The following is a 21,189-nucleotide window of genomic DNA, read 5'->3' as shown; positions in this document are numbered from 1 at the left end:
AATGAATGAATGAATGAATGAATGGAAATACTTACTGAGGTATAAGATTTATTTCCTTAAATTCTCCAATTCCCAGCTGCCCTTCAGAACCAGCTCCCCATGCGAAGACCCTTCCTTTGTAACAGACAGCAAGGGAGTGTTCCTTTCCACAGCTCACCAGTTCAACACGTAGAGTTTCCAATGCCTGAATTGGTTCTTCAGGAACAAAAACAAAATAAAACTTCTCAGAAAGATCACTCAGATTTCTCATCTTTTCCAATGGACTTTTAAATCATGCCTTGACATCCACACTAAAGTTTGAAGGAAAAAAGCTCAATGTGTATTACGCTGTCTGTATGGGAATATGGTTACTATTTAAAAGGATGATCTTCAGGGGCACCCCGCTGAATCAAGTCAGTTGACTTTTGATTTTGGCTCAGATCATGATCCCAGGGTCATGAGATTGAGCCCCATGTCAGGCTTTGCGCTGAGCATGGAGCCTGCTTGGGATTCTTTCTCCCTCTGACCCCTCCTCTCGCTTCCAATATAGAATAGCATAGCATAGACTAGAATAGGATGAGCTTCATGGAGAAAGGGAACTTGTAGGAACTACGATGCTTGACTTAACATTTCTCTATAAGGATGGTAGCAAAACAAAAGGAGACAGAGGGAAGATGGGATTGCCTCCACTCTCCTCTTCTGACTTTCCCAGCCCTGAACAGTGAGAATAGTGAATTCCTTGCTCAGGAGGAAATGGGCAGGGAGCCTGCCTCATGAATGTAAGAGGCAGAAGCCAGATCCTCTCACAAAGAATGCAGTAGGAGCACCTGGCTGGCTCAGTCTGTAGAGCTTGTGACTCTTGATCTCAGGGTTGTAGGTTGGAGCCCCACATTGGGTGCAGAGATTACTTTAAAAAATAAAATCTTTTTTAAAAAGTAGTAATATGCCTCTCATGAGCCAAAAATGCCCACAAATGAAAACCTAATCATTTGTAGTGTGATCCCTACCAGTCAATCTAAGCTTTTTCCAAAGTGTTTGTTTCTGAATTATTAGAGGTTTTGAGTTAAATATATCACATTTATTTTGAGATAAAGAGAGAAAGAGAGAGAAGGGAAGGGGAAGAGAGACAGGGAGAGAGAGAGAATCCCAAGAAGGCTCCATGATGCCAGCACAGAGTCCTGATTTGGGGCTTGATCTTACGAACTGTGAGATCATGACGTGAGTCGAAATCAAGAGTTGGATACTTAACTAACTGAGCCACCCAGGAGCCTTTAGTTTTCTTTTTTTAAACCTGTGTGATCTTATCCTTTTCAATTATTTAGTTTCAAACCATGGGGCAATAAAAAAAATGTCCCAAAGATTCATACATTCATGAAGGCTGAAACTGGTACCACATTCCTAGACAACAATTTGGCATCAAGTATTATGTTGCCCTTCATTTCCACCTAAAAGGGATTAGGATATGCCATCCCAAAATATTCCACTTGAGCAATTTTTGGAGTTGAAGGCAACTGAAAATCAAGAGAAGCAGGAAGAGTTCTCTGCCCTCCCCTCATCCACCTAAAAGCAGAGCATAAAATTTCCTTGTAAAGATGTACCCCCTCTTCCATACTAGGAAGAGAAGAGTAACTCTTATCATTAGAGTTGGCACTAAGATGAGTCTGTATAGACAGCTCTTACCAAAATAACCCTTTTCTTTCATTAATCTCTCTCATACATTTCCTAGTCACTTCCCCACAACTGATCATCCTTCAAAGTCCAAAACCCCTTTTCTTAGCTAAAATGGCATATAAGTCCCTGAATCTAATCACTTCTTGAGTTTCCCTTCTTTTCTGTGAACTCCTGTGCACATAAAATATTAATACAATTGTATGCTTTTTCTCATGTTAATCTGTCTTTATCAGCTTAGTTCATAGGCCTTCAGAACAAGAACTAATAGGGTAGAGGAGAAGTTTTTCCTCCCAGACACAACACTTGGGATTATTCTAGGTAAGTAATCAGAAATATGGTCAAATAATGGCAATCATAGTATTATTTATAAAAGCCTCTAATGAGAAAAAAAAAACACCCTAATTTCTAACAAAGAAAAATAATTAAATTGCACTGTTAAAGCCTAGAATGTTATGCAATAATTTAAAATGTATTTTCCAAAAGTACACAATAAGGGGGACCTAGGTGGCTCAGAGGGTTGAGCCACCAACTCTGGATTTCTACTCAGCCCATGATCTCAGGGTTGGTGAGATGGAGCCCCGCGTGGGGCTCTGTGCTGATGACTCTGCTTGGGATTCACTCTCCTCTCTCTCTCTCTCTCTCTCTCTCTCTCTTCCCCTCCCCCACTCGAGCTGTCTCTCTCAAAATAAATAAACATTAAAAAAATCATAATAAAAGGGCAATGTTCATGATATGTTTCATAAGAGCGCAATTTACAGGGTTGCATAATACTGTGTATACAAAACTATATAATGACATGCTTTTATAAAATTAAATGTATGATAGAAAAAGCGAAAAAAGAAATGCATCAAAATATTAGTAGTTGTCTTTGGGTATAGGAATTATAGGCAATTTCTTTTCCTGTGTTATAATAATCAGTAATGGTAAAAATGCTATTATGTATTTTATTTAAAAAAAAAAAAAAAGACGCCGTGGGCTATTTCTGAGAGTTAGAGGTGTCCCGCCCTTAAACCAGTTTGGAAGGTCGTTCTGATCGGCCCAGATAGATTCGCTCAGGCAAGGACTAGTATGGAGAGACTTAGTGGGAAGTACCACATCTCTTTTTAAAGGAACGCGGTCCCGTTAGTTTCGCTGTCAGTTTCGCTTTGAAGATGAACTGGAAACCGAAAGCAACCGCGCATCTGGAAAACAAAACTGACGAAGTTGCGCGCGAAGGCGTGGAGCACCGTTTCCCCGCCTCTGGAGGCCCAGGGGACCCGGGACTCCCAGCAGCATCCCCTGCCTGGCCCCGCGCCCCGCACCTTTGCCCCGGGCACTTACTTGGCTGCTCCTCGCGCTGCAAGCCTCTCCGCCCCAGCTGGCCCCGGCTGTTGTCCCCGCATGAGTGCACAGCGCCGTCGCTCAGCAGCAGCAGCGAGTGGCGCTCCCCGCTGGCGGCCTGCCGAAGCTCGGGACCGCCCCGGGCCGCAGGCCTCCGGCGCAGAGGTCCTTTGGAGCTGGCGCCCCAGCACAGGTACATCCCGTTCCCGCGCCCGGCCTCCAGTGGCTGTGCGTTAAGCCTGGACCGGCTCGCCAAGGTTAGTGACAGGCTGTGTGCTGATTTGCCGGAAACCTGGAGGCTAGGATAACATCAGGGAGTCCGACTCCCCACCCCACAGCAGCACCGCCCTGGCACCCTTAGTCATCGAGCACCCTGGCCAATGGCTTTTGTGGATCAAACGTGACCCTCGAGTGCTGAGGAGCAGAGAGGGACTCCAGAGGAAGAGCTTCTGGATTTACTTACATACTAGCTAAGTCATTTATGAGCTGTGTGATTTTGGGCAAGTTGCCTAAGGAATCCGTGCCTCAGCTACCAAGTCAATGAGAATGTGGACAGTAATACAGCAAATCTAATGTTAGGGTAATTTAACAGATAATACATAATGTTAGAATAATGCCTAGGATGCTTAATAAAAGCATCCGAAGCATTTTCTAAGCTGTTTTTGGCACTGGTAATGCAAAATCCTCATGGTACTAACATTCTCCTGTTTATAAACAGGTAAATAGTATAATGTCAAGTGACAACATGAAGAAATATAACAGTAAAGTAATAGTGGGGTCAGAAGGAAGTTGTATTTTTTAAATACTTATTTCTTTATTAAGGTCTATTTATTTTGAAAGAGAGAGACTGCATGAGTGGGGGAGGGGCGGGGGGGGGGGGAGAGAGAATCCCAAGCAGGTTCCGCACTGCCAGTATGGAGCCTGACTAGGGATTCTGAGGGCCTGAAGTGACAACCATGAGATCATGACCTGAGCCGAAATCAAGAGTCAGAAGCTTAACCAGCTGAGCCACGCAGGCGTCCCAGGAACTTGTATTTTTTGATAAGATTTCAGAGAACACTTCTCTGATGAAGTGACATTTGAGCAGGGAGCTTAGGGGACATGGGACATGAGGGAATGAATCATGCTCATATCTAATGGCAGAGGGTGAAGGAGAGCAGTTGGAAGGTTTTTTTTTTTTTTTTTTTTTTTTAGAAAAGCAGTTGTTAGTATTTAATGAAACTCTCTCCATGTGACTTCAGGCTACCAGGACACAGGCTCCCCCGACACCTTTAATCTTCTCCTCAGCTCTTCTACTGAAGAATTTGGCCTTCACGATGACAGGCTGTTTAGGGAGCTTTCCCTTTCCCAATACTTTGTAGTAGCCCGATCACACCACATCAATGATAGGAGCAGCTCCAGTCTTGTTTTTGGCAGCATTTACCCGTGTCTGCTCACTGACCAAGGTCCACAGTTTATCAAGGTTAACAGTTGGATAGAAGCTCTGGTTCCTTTTTAAGTGGTAATGCCTCACACCAACTTTTCCAAAGTAACCTGGATGATATTTGTCAAAGTTGATCCTGTGATGCATGCCACCAGCATTATCCCGGCCTCCTGGGTGCTTCCAGTGCTTGCCGATGAGGCCGTGGCCATGGCTCACGTGGCCCCAAAGTTTCCGGGTCTTTCTCAGTCTGGATGGCATGTCAGCAGCCTGGAAGAAAGAACACAGTTGGAAGGTCTTGAAGAGAGAAGTGACATGATCTGACTTTAGTTTTAAAAGATTCCTTCCGACTGCCATGTAGAATATAATAGAACAAAAATGGAAGCAGAAAAGCCAGTTAGGAGAGGCTGCTGTAGGAGGCCAGGTTGGAAGGATGCCCTTGGGACTAAGGCAGTACCCTAGAAGGAAGGAGAGAAGAAATGGACACATTCAAGATGTTTTGAAAGAGTCCACAGATTTGCTGATGGGTTGGAAGAAGGAGGAGAGAAAAAAAGAAAGGGATGAAGATTATTCCAAGGTTGGCCTGAACAGCTGGGTGAATGGTGGTTCCCTTTCTTGGCATGGGGAAGCCTGAGTGAGGCTTCACTTTGGGGCTGGGGGGTCAGGAGTCCAGTCTGGTATTAACTGTGGGATGCTTGTTATATAAGGAGGCAATAGGATTAACTGTTTTGGAGTTGTGCAGAGAAGTCAGGGTGGAGTCATAAAATTGAGAGTTTCAGTGTAGAAAGGATACTTAAAGCCAGATGGGGGATTGAGATCACTCAGTGGGAGGTGAATGTGGCTAGCTTATAACAGAGGACGGATCCTAGAAGGAAGACCAGGAAGGGTGGTATGTACCAAGCAGGTGACGAACAAGGGAATGATCATCTTTGACAATTGCTTGTTGAGCAAGATATGGATTGAGTATTGATCTTTAGGTTTGGCAAAATAGAGGTCGTTGGTGACTATGACAATGTTAGCCATCATTGGCATTACTGTTTTATTTTTATTTTTACTTTTTTAAGTTTATGTATTTATTTTGACAGAGAGAAGGAGTGCATACATACATGTACAAGGGGGGGGGCGGTGGTGGCGGTGGAGGAGTTAGAGAGTGAGGGAGAGAGAATCCCAGGCAGGCTCCAAGCTGTCAGTGAGGAACCTGACTTGGGACTTGAATGCATGAACCGTGAGATTATCACCTGAGCTGAAGTTATTGAGCCACCCAGGCACCTACCCTGTATGTATTTCTTTTTTTTTCAACGTTTATTTATTTTTGGGACAGAGAGAGACAGAGCATGAACGGGGGAGGGGGAGAGAGAGAGGGAGACACAGAATCGGAAACAGGCTCCAGGCTCTGAGCAGTCAGCACAGAGCCCGACGCGGGGCTCGAACTCACGGACCGCGAGATCGTGACCTGGCTGAAGTCGGACGCTTAACCGACTGCGCCACCCAGGCTCCCCATCCCTGTATGTATTTCTTAAAAAAAACAATCAACTGGAGAGCTAACATGTAAATGTATTGTGTCCCCATCACCTAGCACAGTGTCTGCCACATAAAAAGAACTCAATAAAAGTTAGTGAGATAAGTAAATACAATGCAACTTAAAGTGATCATACTTCTATTGCTTGAGAAAGAGATAACTAGATAACTCTCAATTCATCTGTGCTCATGCACTTGAAAATGGTAGCTCCATTTATTGAATGTTTACCATGTGTTGGCTATTTTATTTGTTTATTTATTTTTAAAGTTTATTTATTTATTTTGAGAGATAGCGTGAGCAGGGGAAGGACACGGAGAAAGGAAGAGAAAATCCCAAGCAGGCTCCACACTGTCAGCGCAGAGCCCGACACAGGGCACAAATTCACCAACGGTGAGATCATGTCCTGAGCCCAAATCAAGAGTCAGATGCTTAACTGAGCCACTCAGGCACTCTATGTGTTGGCTATTTTATGTAAAATACCTACTTTAGTTCTTTCATCAGTTTTTCTCAGTTAAGATTCTTTTCGTTGCAAGTGACAGAAAATAATGACCTAAGCTCATTAAAGCAAAAGGGAAATTTACTGTAGATTGCATTATGCTTATTCAAAAATATTTGATTTGCCTCTCTGCCCTATGGCATCAAGCTTGAGCATGTGAATGTGTTCTGGCCAATGACATGCAAGCATGGAGTGTCTTCTGGGCAGATGGTTTAAGGGCCAACAATTATTTACCTACTCTCTTTTCCCTCTATTACAACTGTTGATTTTCCAGATCGAGATTAGCTTCATCATCCTGGGTCCCAGATTAGAAACAATAACCTAGCAGAGTTACAGGTAATCTTTGTAGCATAAGTGAGAAATCAGTGTTCATTGTTGTAAGTCCCTGAGTTTTTGGAAGGTACTTGTTATTGCACAGATTGCCTAACTTAGAGTTTTCTGACATTCACATACTAAAAAGTCCAATCAGCATGGCTGATTTCAGGAAAGACTGTCAATAAGGACTTAATGTCAGGGAAACTGGCTGGCATGTGACTTTTGATCTCGGGGTTGTGAGTTCGAGCCCCACATTGGGTGTAAGATTACTTAAAAATAAAATCCTAAAAAGAAAACAAGTGCTTAATGTCCTAATGATTCCATTTCTCTGTACCTCTTCACCCTATCTCCTGCTATGAGGACTTCATCTTCCGGCTCCTTTGAGATAGCAAGAGAGTTTTGACAACTCTAATCTTTATTTATTTATTTTTAACTATACACCACATTTATTTTTCCAAAGAACTTCCAAACTCCTCCTTGCTACAAAATAACAAACAAAAACATTAATAATATAGAGGTAGGAGTAATTTTTGAGGTTAAATGGTCATCTTAGTAGGCATCAAACCCTAGCTGAATTGCCTTGTGTGTAATAAAAGATATTCTTATGCCCTGAAATAGATCATGAGATACTTGGGTGACAAACAGCCTTTTAATTTCAATGACACCTAGAGCCTCCCAGGATCTACTCTCCGTTCTCTGCCTTATTTCCATGTTTCGGTTTTGTACTGAAAAGCAGCCACTTCTACATCCTTGATCAGACACTAACAGCAGACCAGACATGGTAACTATAGTTCTCTCCCTCATGACAACTCTAATCTTTATATCCAACTCTCTGCTTCACAGCCTTGGAGAATGTGGTGTTTAGGTGTGATGCTCTCACATGTCTCCCCCTGAGCCAATCAAGGCTGCCAGGAGATCGAGTCAGTCACTTGGCAGATTTGTTGGCCACATGGGGGTGGAACCTCACCCAAGCAGTTGGTCTGAGAGTGAGGAGTAGGCAGATTCCAAAATGAAAGCTGGGCATGTTGCTGGAAGAACTGGAGAACGGACGCTAAGGAGATAAGCAACAAGTATTTTCTGTATCGTGTATCAATCATGTAAAATAGATATTATTATTCTCATTTGTGGGTAAGGAATCAGGCTCAATGTTTTGGTAACTTTGGCATGTGAGTGACAGGATATTAACATTGGTCAATTTGGCTAGAAAGCCTATTTAATTTCCACTATAACACACTCTTCAAGGTCTCTGATCTCTCCTCTTGTGCCCCCCTCAGGTTGATGGCACATCCTCACAACCATTCCACCTAGACAACTCCCGATTCATCTCATATTCCCTCCCCACTGCAAAATCCTTCCTGAAATAGTTGCTGAAGGATGGATGTGGGCTCAGATCAGCAACATTTCATTTTCTACCCATTTTCTACCTCCACCACTCCTACCCTTCCTCAGCTCTTTTGCAATGATCTCTCACATGTCTGTATCTCTAATATCAGGCATCTCTAATTGATCTTATATATTCTCCTAAGAGTTATATGCAGAAAACACAGGTCTGATCATATTACTTAGCTTTTTAAATAGGCCTATTGCTACAGAAAAATAAATGCAAAATCCTTTGTGTATAATTTATGGCCCTGTGTAATCTGCTTGTGACTGACCTTTCCAGCTGCATCTCACCAACAGTTACAGGCATCACACCCTCATGTACCCACCCATACACAGGGACTATTTTCACAATGAACAGCCTGCCTTTTCCAATTGCCTACTTTCTTTTTTCCAATTCCATGCCTTTGTTCATAATGTATCTTCTGTCTAGCATTTCCTTTCCCCCCCTTATGGGGAAAATTTTTGAAAATATGTGCATCTGATAGGCCTTTTCTATGAAGTCTTTCTTGGACTCCGTAATATCAGTTACTCCTCTTTCTAGGCTCCTACAACAAATGATGCCCTTAGTATACACACACTCCCCAACTTGAAACTAATTTCGCTCCATATGGTTATATTATTCCATCTTTGCCCAACCAACTCTGTGAAAGACCTTAACATCTTTGTAGCCTCACCAAAGCCTAGCAAAGTGTCTGTTATACAATATATGTGAAATATAGTGCTTGGCACTTAAAAGGCACTCAGTGACTATCAGCTGAATTAATTAAGTAAAATCCATGATTAATAGATTTCATCTTTGCTGAGTACACAAAACATAATAATTATCACTCACATTAGTATTTACATTTTGCAAAATCCTTCCAGCTGTTTTACCTCATGTGTCCTCAGAAGCACAGAGTGGGTAGGCATGGGAAGGAACACTGTTCCTATTTCACAGATGAAGAATTGAGGCTCAGAGATGTAAAAGTGATTTGTTTCAAATTACAGGTGAGTGGAATAGCCCAAGATTTTTCTTTCCACCATATCATTGTGTCTAATGAGCTTCCCTTTCTGAGAGAACACCCAGGTGAAAAAACAGAAAAACAATATAAATTGACTGTCATCATATGCTTAAAATCAATCTTTGAAGATAATTTATACCTAACCTTTCCTACCAATAACCTATTTTTCTTTTTTCCTAACAGCGATTTCTGGAAGACAGGAGAATTGAGAGAAGCAAAAGAAAATAGCATTCCTTAACTACCTACCACATGCCAGTTTCCCTCACAGTAGATATACCCATGTAAGTTTTACAACCGCCCCATAAGGTCCATATATGTCCTTGCATACAGATAATAACCCAAGCCTCAGGAAATTTTAGCGATTTGCCCAAGAGAAATAGTAAGAAAAATGGGAGACCCCAGATTCAAATCATACTTCCTTTCTCTACTGCCTTTCTACCAAACAGCACTTACTCAAAGTGAGGTGAGAAGGATGTTACAAAGAGAATGAGAGAGAGTATGAACCTTCAAAAGGTCCTTACAAGCAAACGGGACTGAGGAAAGACAATAAACCAGTCAGGAGGGGTGAAAACAGCCCTGACGTCAATCCCTGAGGATCAGAAAGAAAGACACCTGAGAAGGGTCACTGCAATTCCATTGCTTTCCTGTGCCATCCTCTTCCTAGGCTCACTGCTGCTTTAACCTTGATGCTTCTGAGTTCAGTGTCCATCCTCTGTGCTGCTTAGCTAGGACAGCCCTTAGACTGGACAAATGGAAAATCTAACACATTCCATACATTAGCTCAGTTTGTGATTACACTCCAGCTGTCACCCCAGTTACTGACAGGTAGCTCCCTAGCAGATGTCAAGTGGTTCTTCACAAATGGACAAGACAATTAGGACAGCTGGTACAAGTCACTAGGAGAAAAAACTGACCTACCTATCAGAATGGCTCACATGAACAAGACAAGAAATAACAGGTGTTGGTGAAGAGGTGGAGAAAGGGAAAACCCTCTTACACTCTTGGTGGGAATGCAAACTGGTGCAGCCACCATGCACAACACTATGGAGTTTCCTCAAAAAGTTAAAAATAGAACTTATAATCCAGCAATTTCCCTGCTAGGTATTTCCCCAAAGAATACAAAAATACTAATTCAAAGGGACACATGCACCCCTATGTTCACAGCATTATCTACAGTAACCAAAGTATGGAAACAGCCCAAGTGTCCATTGCCTGATGAAATGAATACGGAAGATGTGTATATATATGCAAGGGAATATTTCTCAGCCATAAAAAAGAGTGAAATCTTGCCATTTGGCAATGACATGGATGGAGCTAGAGAGTATTACGCTAAGTGAAATAAGAGAAAGACAAATACCATATGATTTCACTTATGTATGGAATTTAAGAAACAAAATAAAGGGAAAATGAGAGAGAAAGAGAGAGGCAAACCAAGAAATAGGCTCTTAACTATAGACAACAAATTGATGGTTACCAAAGGGGAGGAGGGCATGAGGAATGGGTGAAATAGGTGATGAGGGTTAAAGATGTCCATTTGTGATGAGCACTGGGTGTTGTACAGAATTGTTGAATCATTATATTATACACGTGAAAATAGTATTACACTATATGTTAACTAACTGGAATTTAAATAAAAACTTAAAAAAAACCCAAAATAAAAAAACCGACCTCCACAAACCCTGATTGTTTCAACCTTACACAGTTTTTTTTTTTAAGTTTATTTATTTATTTTGAGAGAGAGAGAGCTTGTGCATGAGTGGAGAGGGGCAAAGAGAGAGAATTCCAAGCAGGCTCTGTACTGCCAGCACGGAGCCTGATGCAGGGCTTGAACTCACGAACTGAACCATGAGATCATTACCTGGGCTGAAGTCAAGAGTCAGAGGCTTAACTGACTGAGCCACCCAGGCAACCCTGTCTGCTTATAGATAAGAAATGGTAGTTTTGACTTCTAACTCTAGATGGCAGTATTAGTCAACTAGATCTCTATTTTTTCTTAAAAAAAATTTTTTTTAACATTTATTCATTTTTGAAAGACAGAGAGAGCGTGAATGGGAGAGGGGCAGAGAGAGAGGGAGACACAGAATCTGAAGCAGGCTCCAGTCTCCAAGCTGTCAGCACAGAGCCCAACGCGGGGCTCAAACTCATAGACTGTTGAGATCATGACCTGAGCTGAAGTTGGCCACTTAACCCTCTGAGCCACCCAGGCGCCCCTCTTTATTTTTTCTTTAATGGTAGCAACCATTTTTCATGGCTGGCTGACTTATGGTTGACATCTCTTCTCTATAGGTAGTCTTACAATTATTCACAAGGATTTTAATGATTTTCTTTCCCATGCTCATTGGAAGATATTAGTATTTAAATTACTTAGAAAAGAAACAAAATGCTGTACTCACATGTTATATTATTATTGTAATTGTCATAACACATTGCATTGTAATGTTAACAATCTCAGAGCACCAGAACATAGTCCTGAACTGGGAAGAAAGAGGAAAAGTGCCTCTGAATCCTAGAAATGGTTACCACTCAAGCCAGGGGCTTCAAAACATGTTAGCCAATAATAAATTGAGGGCTGCCTGAAATTTGTATATGAAACACTGTTTCACTTAATTTGTTAACCTGTGTGAACTAGTGCAGCTTTACCTGTAAATTAGGATTAGTTTCATCTGAATATAAAAAAGCTGTCAAATAATAATAGTTTAAATACAGAGTAATGGTTTAAATACAAGTTTATTTCTCTCACACATAAAAAGCGCTGAGGTAAGGGGTGCTTGGGTGGCTCAGTCAGTTGAGCGACTGACTCTTGATTTTGGCTCAGGTCATGATCCCAGTGTTGTGGGATCAAGCCCTGCCTTGGGCTCCCCACTGGGCATGGAGCCTGCTTGGGATTAGCTCTCTCTTCCTCTGGCTCTCCTCCCCACCCCATAGGTATGCAGTCAGGAGCTCATCTGACAGCTCCATTATTTTCCAGAAACTCACGCACCTTCTATCTGCTTCATTAGAGAACCTAATTTACACTTCACGTTCCAAGATGACCGCCAGGGTTCTAGCTGTCACAGCTGTATTCTAAGCAGCTTAAAAGGAGGAATGAGGTTGCTTCCCCAAATCCCATACCACATTTCTGCATGCATCTGATTTACCCAAACTTCACCTGGCTGTAGTAGTAGCATGAGATGCTGTAAAATGTAATTTTTAGCTGAGCACCTTACAACCCCAAAGGGGTTGTTACCTTCCTGTCACCAAGGAAGAAGGAGACAATATTAGGTAGCAACATGTCTTCTCCATAACCTCCAACATACCGGAACACACTTGTTTGCTCATTACCTGTGGCTGCTTTTCTGCTCCAATGGCAGAGTGTCACAGCAACTACATTGCCTGAAAAGCCTAAAATATTTCCTATCTGGCCTTTACAGAAGCTGTTTACAGACGCTTGGTTTAGACTGACGCTGGAGAAACAGGGAGAAGAGACAGCATAGGAGCAGGGACTAGGGTGAGGTGAGTGAGGCACACACCTTGGACACAATATTTAAGAGAAAGAATGCCAAAAATCTAAGTAATCAAATAACATTTAATGCAGTATTTCTAAAAATCAACACTAACGCCAAAATGCCACGATGAACAAAATATCAAAATTTAAAAGAAGCAAGGATCAATGCCAGTGTTTTACTGTGCCATTTCAGAGACTGAAACATAAGGAAAATCAGTAACTATGGAGATTTTTGGCGCCGCCTTTAACTTTTGCATGCAAGGCAAGTGCCTCACTCACTGCCCCCTGGTGGTGGCCCCGGTGTTACAAAGGTAATCTGGAGGCAGTGACGATGGATGATGAGGGACAAAACAAGGTGGCAGAAGATATGGAGACTCAGGAGTGGATTTCAGATCTTAGATCTGAGGTCTCCATTTTTACGGGGAAATTTTCACTCATTTCACCCAAAGTAAAAGCCAAAGAGCATGTCGGCTGTGCAATCCAGCCACAAGTCCCTCAGCTCTACAACCCCATTCCTAAGTACTCTCCTCCTGGTTTCCTTCCCATTAACCAGCTGGATTCCTTACAGTCCCTTTGCAAAGCCAGGAATGCTTCACCTCAGAACACTTGCTCTCTCGGTTTCTCCTCCCTGGAGTCCTCATCCCCAACATGCACAGGGCTCATGTCTCACCTCCCAGAGGCCTCTCCTGACCACGATTTTTAAGATTAGACCTAGTTCTCCATCCCACTCCCTCCCTGTTTTATTTTTTCCATTGTATCTATCAACCTCTAAATAGTCTAGAATATACTGATTTACTGAGTTTATGGTTTGTCTTTTCTTGCCCAATTGCATGTTCTGTGAAGGCAGGATTTCTATCTGCTTTGCCACCATGGAATGCCCAGCATCCTCATCTTTAGTTTTCATCTAGAGAACCAGCCCCCCATCAATACTTGAGGACTAACAGCAGATCCAATAGAATGCATGGTGACAAAGGGAAAAGGAGGAATTATTCTTTTTTAAGGTCTTGGGCATTAGTTCTAACAGTGAACAAATACGCTTCCTACTTCAGCAAAAATGACAGTCTGAAGTGTGAAAATTCTCACATTGCCCCCTGTGACCTGTTGACTGGTCTTCCTATATGCTCATTTTTCCTGCCTCTTGGAATTCCTAACTCCCTGTAAAATCCTAAGTTAATTGCTTCCCCTTTTCAAGGGCAGCTTTAATCACAACAGCCAATTCTAGGAACACTTCTACAGAAAAGGGAAATCAGTTATTTCTCTGTGTTTATCTATAAAGATAGGGTGGGGTTTTTTGTTGTTGTTTTTTGTTTTTTGTTTTTTTGTTTTCTGTTGGCACTTTCCTTGACTCCATTATCACGCACAGTTTTCTGTTTAGGGCTGAGGTGATCTATCCGTAATCTGTTACCCTCTTGCTGTTTCTGCCAAGAATTAGTCATAAGTCATTTGGCTTCCTCACTTATACTTTTCATTGCTGCTTCTCACAGTGAGTCCCTGCTTATTTTAGCAGGTGTATAAAGTAACAGCTGGTTGACTGGCCATGCCTAGACAGCTAAAAGGCACTGTGGGTAGGACAGTCACAAAGAAGGAAGGAATAAGCTGAACTTGACAGTTAAAGAAAGAGAGGTCCTATATCCTAACTGCAACCTGTCCAGAGAATGTATCTTCCCATCACCCCAGATATTATACCTATGCTGGTAATTACTGAAATCTGAATATCAAAATAGTTTTTATACAGAGGGAATAATCACTATATGTACAATTCAAATATGGCTTTAAATCCTCCCCCAAATTCCTTAGCGATTGATTTTTCCATCTCATATCATAAAATAAATGTATTTTAAAATAATTACCCTGTCCACCTAATAACAATAAGAGAAGTATATCAATTGCTTAGGTCAGGGGTCAGTAAGCTTTTGTATACCGAAGGGCCAGATATAGAGCCAGATAACATAAATATTTTGGGATTTGCAGTCCATATATTCTTTTTTTTGAATTTTTATGTATTTATTTTGAGAGAGAGCGTGCATGCAAAGCAAGAACAGAGAGAGATGGAGAGAGAGCATCTCAAGCAGGCCTTGCGCTGATAGTGCAGAGCCTGACGCAGGGCTCAGTCCCACAAACCATGAGATTACTACCTGAGCCGAGATCAAGAGTTGGACGCTTAACCATGCAGTCCATATGTTCTTGTCACGATTATTCAACTCTGACATGGTATCACGAAAGTAGCACAAGCAATGTATAAATTAATGAGTATGACTGAGGTCCAGTAAAACCTTGTTTATACATTTAAACTGGAATTTCAGATAATTTTTGTGTGTCACAAAATATTATTCTTTATTTTTTTCAGCTATTAAAAAATATATAATCCATTCTGAGTTCACAGGCCATGCAAAAATGGAGGGGAAGGGGCAGACCAGATTTGACTCATGGGTCATAGTTTGTTTGCCAGTCCCTGGCCTAGGTTTAGCAGTCACACAAGTAACCTCAGGGAATCTATTCCATAGAAGTAAGGGCATATTTGTAAGTAAGGATATTTATATATGGATGTTTTTTAAAAACTTTCTTGGATTGGCAGGAGAAAGAAAGAAAACTAAATGAAATTTCCTTTAATAGAAGAGTGATTGAATAAACTGTAGCATAGCCAATGAAATATTAGGGAGTCATCAAAAAGAGTGAGTTAGATCTATACTAGTAGTCTTGGAGGAATTTTCATGATTTATTTATTTATATGTATTTTGAACGACAGAGAGAGAGAGAGAGAGCCAGCATGAGCTGGGGAGGGGCAGAGAGAGAGGGAGAGAGAGAATCCCAAGCAGGTTCCACACAGTCAGCACAGAGCCTGATGAGGGGCTCAGACTCAGGAACCATGAGATCATGGCCTGAACCAAAATCAAGAGTCAGACAATTAACTGACTAAGCCACCCAGGCACCCCTCATGATTTACTTTTAAGCTAAGAGAGCACATTGGAAATAAGTGATTTCTCTTTTCCTTCTTTTAGTATAATAAACAATCTCATTTTCGTAAAATAAATAATGAGCATCCCATCTATTTCTATGAATAGGATTTGTGAGAGTGCAGGAGTGCCTGGGTAGCACAGTTGGTTAAGTGTCTGACTCTTGAACTTGGATCAGGTCATGATCTCACAGTTTGTGAGTTTGATCCCTACAAAGGATTGGGGGGGTGGTGTGTGTGCCTGGGTGGCTCAGTCAGTTAAGTGTCCGACTTAGCCTCAGGTCATGATCTTCAGGGTTCATGGGTTTGAGCCCCATGGCAGGCTCTGTGCTGACAGTTCAGAGCCTGGAGCCTGCTTGGGATTTTGTGTCTCCCTCTCTGTCCCTCCCCCACTGGTGTTTTTTTTTTTTCTCTCTCTCTCTGTAAAAAATAAATAAACGTTTAAAAAAATTTTAAAAAAAGGATTTGTGGGAGTAGGAGTTAGGGAGCAAAGAAAAGAGGGAAAGACATAAGATCCCACTTATGTAAAATTATACATGGTGCACATAAAAAAGATACAAAATTGTGATCAGCAAAATGTTAATGGTGGTTATTACAGGATGGTAGAATTTCAGATGGTGTTTACTTTTCCCTTATGATTTCATGTGTTCTTTGATTGTTTATAATAAGGATAAATTACTTATGTATTCTAGAGGAAAGATAATGCTATTTTTACTTCAAAGAAAAGATTTAACTATAATGTTTATCAAACTGCCATCTCTTTTTTTTTGAGTTTATTTTTTTTAAGTAATCTCTATACCCAACATGGTGCTCAAATTTACAATCTGAGATCAAGAGTCATGCTCTACTGACTGAGCCAGTCAGATGTCACCAAACTGACATTTCTAAATATTATTAAAAGGTTGGAAACTAACAAAAAATCCAATAGTAGGGACGACACTGCTAAGTCTTTTGGTACAGCTTATACAACAGAATTGGCCTTTAAAAAGATGTTGTCAGTGGTAGAGATTGCTGGCTTTACAAGTGGATAGATCTGGGTGTAAATCCAGACTCACAAATACCAGTTAAGCATCTTAAGGAAGTCTTTTCAGACCCTGGTGAAATTTCCTCATCTGTAAAATTGGAATAGTAATGTAATTTTGTTATTTTAGCAATTAACATATAGTACAGACTCATTTTTAAAAAATTTTTTTAGTACAGGCTCTTTAAATGTCATCTAGTGAGTGTAGTAGTTATTTTGGGGGGTTTATGTGGAATTTAAAAATTGCATGCAATGAATATGTCTTAAAATTTTTAACATTTATTTAGTTTTTTGAGAGACAGAGAGAGACAGAGCGTGGGGTGGGCGTGGGGGTGGTGCAGAGAGAAAAGGAGACACAAAATCCGAAGCAGGCTCCAGGCTCCCAGCTGTCAACACAGAGCCCCATGCAGGGCTTGAACCCACAAGTTGCGAGATCATAACCTGAGCTGAAGTTGGACACTTAACCAACTGAGGCACCTAGGCACTCCAAATGGGTTTTTTTTTTTTTCATAAAAGAGAAAAGGACTACTTTTGATTACAATGACAGAGTTTACTTCAGAATGAAATGGTTTCTAAAAATCAGTCAGTTTGGAATTGAAGGCAAGGTACCTGTTATAGTACAATGTAGGTTGGGCTTGGGAGAGAAAGGCTTGCTGGGTATAAGAGTGACAGGTAACAATTACAGTTAGAGTAACAAGTGAAACTCGCCTGCCTGTGTGGAGCATCATAGAAAGAAATATTGAACAGGCCTGACTATGAAAGGAGAGAAGACAGAAGAGATGCCAGGCTGCATGGTCATCAGAGAAAAATAAGTCCATTCTCCATTAAGGTGAAGGCAAGACACCCTGTAACTTGGTTGACAAATAGTTACAATGGATAAATGGATGGTTTTCAGGGTCGTGCATTTAGGATCAGGTTGTCTGGACCACAAAGAATGAACTAAGAAGGAAATCCTTCACTCTGTATTTGAAGAGAACCCTGAATTATGGAGAAATTGTATGGGAAAATATTCATAACCCAATTAAAGGGTATATGAAGGTGTAACTGCTGTAATCCATTTAGTCACTCAATAAATATTTATTGAGCACCTACATTGTGTGAGCACTCATGATATACCAATCACAGATCAAGATGTGCTTTGTTTTGAATCTGGGTAACTTTGCTGTCTGATCCCAAGATGAATGATGTCCATGTTCACAACATGTTGGGAGGTTTATGAGGACAATGGGACAATGTGAGTAGTCTTTGTAGCTTACCCAACTGGATGAGGAACTAATGAGTTAGGATTACTAGCTGTGCCTAAGGCAGTGTGGTTCAACACATAAAGGGCTGTGGCATCAGACTACCAGGATTCAAATTCTGGTTCCACTGGCCCTATAATACTAGGTAAATTTCTTCATCTGTCTGAACCTCCATGTTCTCAACTGTAAAGTGAAGATAATAATAGCATTTACCTGAGAGGATTTTTTTTCCCTCTAATTAAGAATTACTGAAATAAAATATATGGGTGACCCTTGAACAATGCAGGGGTTAGGGGCACTTGAAAGAAGACTTCAGCTGCTCCATTTGAACTCAGACTTGCTAGTTGGGTTCTTCTTTCCAGCTTGTCTCTTGGCCCAGGCGCAAGATCCTGAGGGCAAAGCATCCCCTGATGAGAACCAAAATAACTCCCTCGAGCAATAAAAATTGCCCTGAGCCAGCAAGCCCCCACCTGTGATTGACTCCAAGACGATGATTGATTTGGTCTTCACTGACCACCTGCACAAACCCACCCACCTTTGCCCCACATTTTCCTTATATAAACCTGGAAGTATTTTCGGCACTTTGGGGACAGTCTTTGAGATGCTGGTCTGCTGTCTTCCCAGTGTTGGCCTCACTGAAGTAAATTCCTTTCTTGTTTCACCACCCAGTTCTCTCTGCCTTTGGATTTTGTCCGCAGTGAGTGGCTGAACCTGGCTTTTTGGGCCCCCCACAGCCAGGTACGCTTGCACACCTGCGCATAAACCATACACTGATGCCCGTCATAGTTGGAGATCCACGTAAAACTTTTGACTCTCCTAAAACTTAACTCCTAATAGCCAACAGTTGACTGGAAGCCTTACCGATGATGTAGTTGATTAACACGTATTTGTATGTTATATGTATTATATATTGTAGTCTTACAATAGCATAAGCTAGATAAAAGAAAATATTAAGAAAATCATAAGGAAGATACATTTATAGTACTGTACTGTATTCATATATATATATATATATATATACACATATATATAAACAACATATAAGTGGACCTGCACAGTTCAAACCTGTGATGTTCAAGGGTCAACTGTATAGGGAATACCTGGTGTGATGCCTGCAATAGCAAACAACAGCACCCAGTAGATGTGAGCTATTATTATTATTTCACCCTTGTGTAGCACTAGAAAGAAGCAAGTTAACATACACCAAACCAGAACCGGGTCTGAGAAGAAGAAAATCAAAGATGCCAGGAAACAATTCGTCTGACATGTCCTGGTTAAGAGTGAACTTTAATAGCTAAACTCTCCTGTGAAAATTCTTTAAGGGGGTGTTACTGTTTTGTACTTTTAGGCTTGGCCTCATCAAGAGGCGTGGTTTTGGAACCATATGTCTAGTAGAGAGTAGTCCTCTTAGGGATGACCTATGCATAGAGAAAGGGATAACTGTCATTGTCCTGGAGAAACTTAATAGGGAGTCCATGGTCAAGTAGAGCTTCCCCGAGAAACATCCATTCTAACTCATTGACACAAGTGCTGCTGTCTATTCGAGGGGAAAGGAAGCTGCAGACCATGTTAAAGCCCCATGGCCTTGGAGCTCTTGTCAGTGTACAATGAAATTCATTCTCGTTCATTTAACTTATGTTTATCGAATGCCTATCCAGTGTCAGGTAAGATGCTAGAGGCCTGAGGATACAGCATTAAGAGGGAAAAACCGATCCTACCTGCCCCACCCTGCCTTCATGGACTTCAGGAGAGAGAGAGGGGGAGAAGGAGGCATTAGTCATATGATCACTGAAATAAATGTAAAAATATAGTAAGTGCTATTAAGGAAAGGTATATGTTGCTGTGATACCATGTAATAGAAAGACTTATCAGGTTAATGAGATCATAAAGCTTCCTAGAGGAAATGATGCCAGGTGACAATAGGAAAGATCAGTGCTCCAAACAGTGAACACATTGTGCAAAGGTACTGTGGTAGAAGGAAGTATGACACCTTTGAGGAAAAACCATTGGTGAGATGGAAGAAGCTAAGACATGCTATTCAGAACTAACATTTGTTGAGTACCTATTAAGTTCTAAGCACTTTACACTGATTCTCACAACAATCCTAGGAGGTAGATACTATCTTTATTCCTATTTTGTACAGATGAAGAAACTGGAACACAGAGAAATTAAGTAATTATTATTCAAGGTTATTCAGTTAGTAAATGGTAGAGTGGAAATAAGATTGGTTTGGAGAAGTAGGACAGGACCAAAACATGCAGAAATTCATAAGCCATGTTAAAATTGTTGATTTTTATACTAAAGGAAAAAGGAATTCACTGAAGTGTTATTGAAGAAGGAAAGCATTGTGTGTGTGTGTGTGTGTGTGTGTGTGTGTGTGTTAACATATTTGCATTTCAAAACAGTCATTTGAGGTGTAGCATGAGAACTAGTTGAAAGGACTGGAAGAGTAGATAGACAAACCAGTTAGGAGGTGACCGCTGTTCTCTCGACAAGAGCAAGAGGTGATGGCCTCAGGACTGGGGAGTTGGCCCTGGAGAAGGACAGAGTGGATGTGTTTGAGGTGTATTTTGGAGAAAAAGTGGATGAGGAGTTAGGAGAGGACATGTCCAGGGTGAACCCCTAGGTATCTGGCTGGTGTAACTGAATGGAGGATGGTGTCGTTTTAAGATGCAGAGAGCACAGGAGGGGGAGCAAACCTGGGCATAGGAAAGAAGGTCACAAATTCCAGGTATTTTGAGATACTCCACTTGGCAAAGTCAAGAAGATAGTTGTATGTGTGGGTCTGGAGCTCAGATAGGTCTGTGCTAGAGACTGAATTAGGGACTCATCTGTGATAGTGGTAACTGCAGACACAGAATGCATGAGACCAGTAAGGGACTGAAGAATGAGAAGAGAGAGACGATTGCTCAATATGTGGTGAGGAAGCCCAAGCTTTCTTGGCCTTGGTGCAGCTCTTCATGTCTTTTTTTTTTTTTTTAACTTCCTGATCCACACCCTCTCCTCTGTAAAAGCAAAATAAGTCCAACTGAAAGTCAGAAGAAGAAGCTTATCAAGAAAATGATATAATGGCTTGAGTTAACCCTTGAGCCACCTTCGCTTATTTCCATTTATTAAGTTTGAAACATTCCTTCTACAAGGAAATAATTAACCTAACAATTCTGCCTTAATCCCTTCAGGACCTCCTTAATATTCAAAAAGCATTTTCTCTATGAAAAGTCAGACTAAACACGCCAGACAGTAACTTGCCAAATAATGCTCCCAAAGGCTTGGAAGAATTATTTCAGTTTCTACACAAGTCTGTCTTATAGATATGGAATAACGTGAGCACTCTGAGAGGTTGACTCTTTATTTTAAAAAAGTTTTAACTCCCAGAGCTCTTATTT

General features: G+C 41.3%; 1 protein-coding gene and 1 pseudogene across 1 annotated transcript in view; both read right to left on the bottom strand.

Annotated features, from left to right (window-relative positions):
- Positions 1 to 3,226, bottom strand: part of HERC6 (HECT and RLD domain containing E3 ubiquitin protein ligase family member 6) — a 60,004-nt gene extending 56,778 nt beyond the window's left edge. Inside the window, 2 exon segments of the mRNA XM_047091592.1 lie at positions 36 to 195; positions 2,971 to 3,226. Coding sequence (XP_046947548.1) covers positions 36 to 195; positions 2,971 to 3,169 — 359 coding nt within the window. The 5' untranslated portion in view covers positions 3,170 to 3,226.
- A 937-nt stretch (positions 3,227 to 4,163) lies between these two features.
- LOC124520543 (60S ribosomal protein L27a-like) lies at positions 4,164 to 4,691 on the bottom strand (annotated as a pseudogene).
- Positions 4,692 to 21,189: the final 16,498 nt, after the last annotated feature.

The sequence above is a fragment of the Lynx rufus genome, unplaced genomic scaffold, assembly GCF_022079265.1.
Source record: "Lynx rufus isolate CCGP_SWC_20201006 ecotype Redwood Valley unplaced genomic scaffold, mLynRuf1.p SCAF_3, whole genome shotgun sequence".
Lineage (NCBI taxonomy): Eukaryota > Metazoa > Chordata > Mammalia > Carnivora > Felidae > Lynx > Lynx rufus.
The sequence above is the reverse complement of the archived record's forward strand: the minus strand, read 5'-3'. Positions and strand labels throughout refer to the sequence as shown.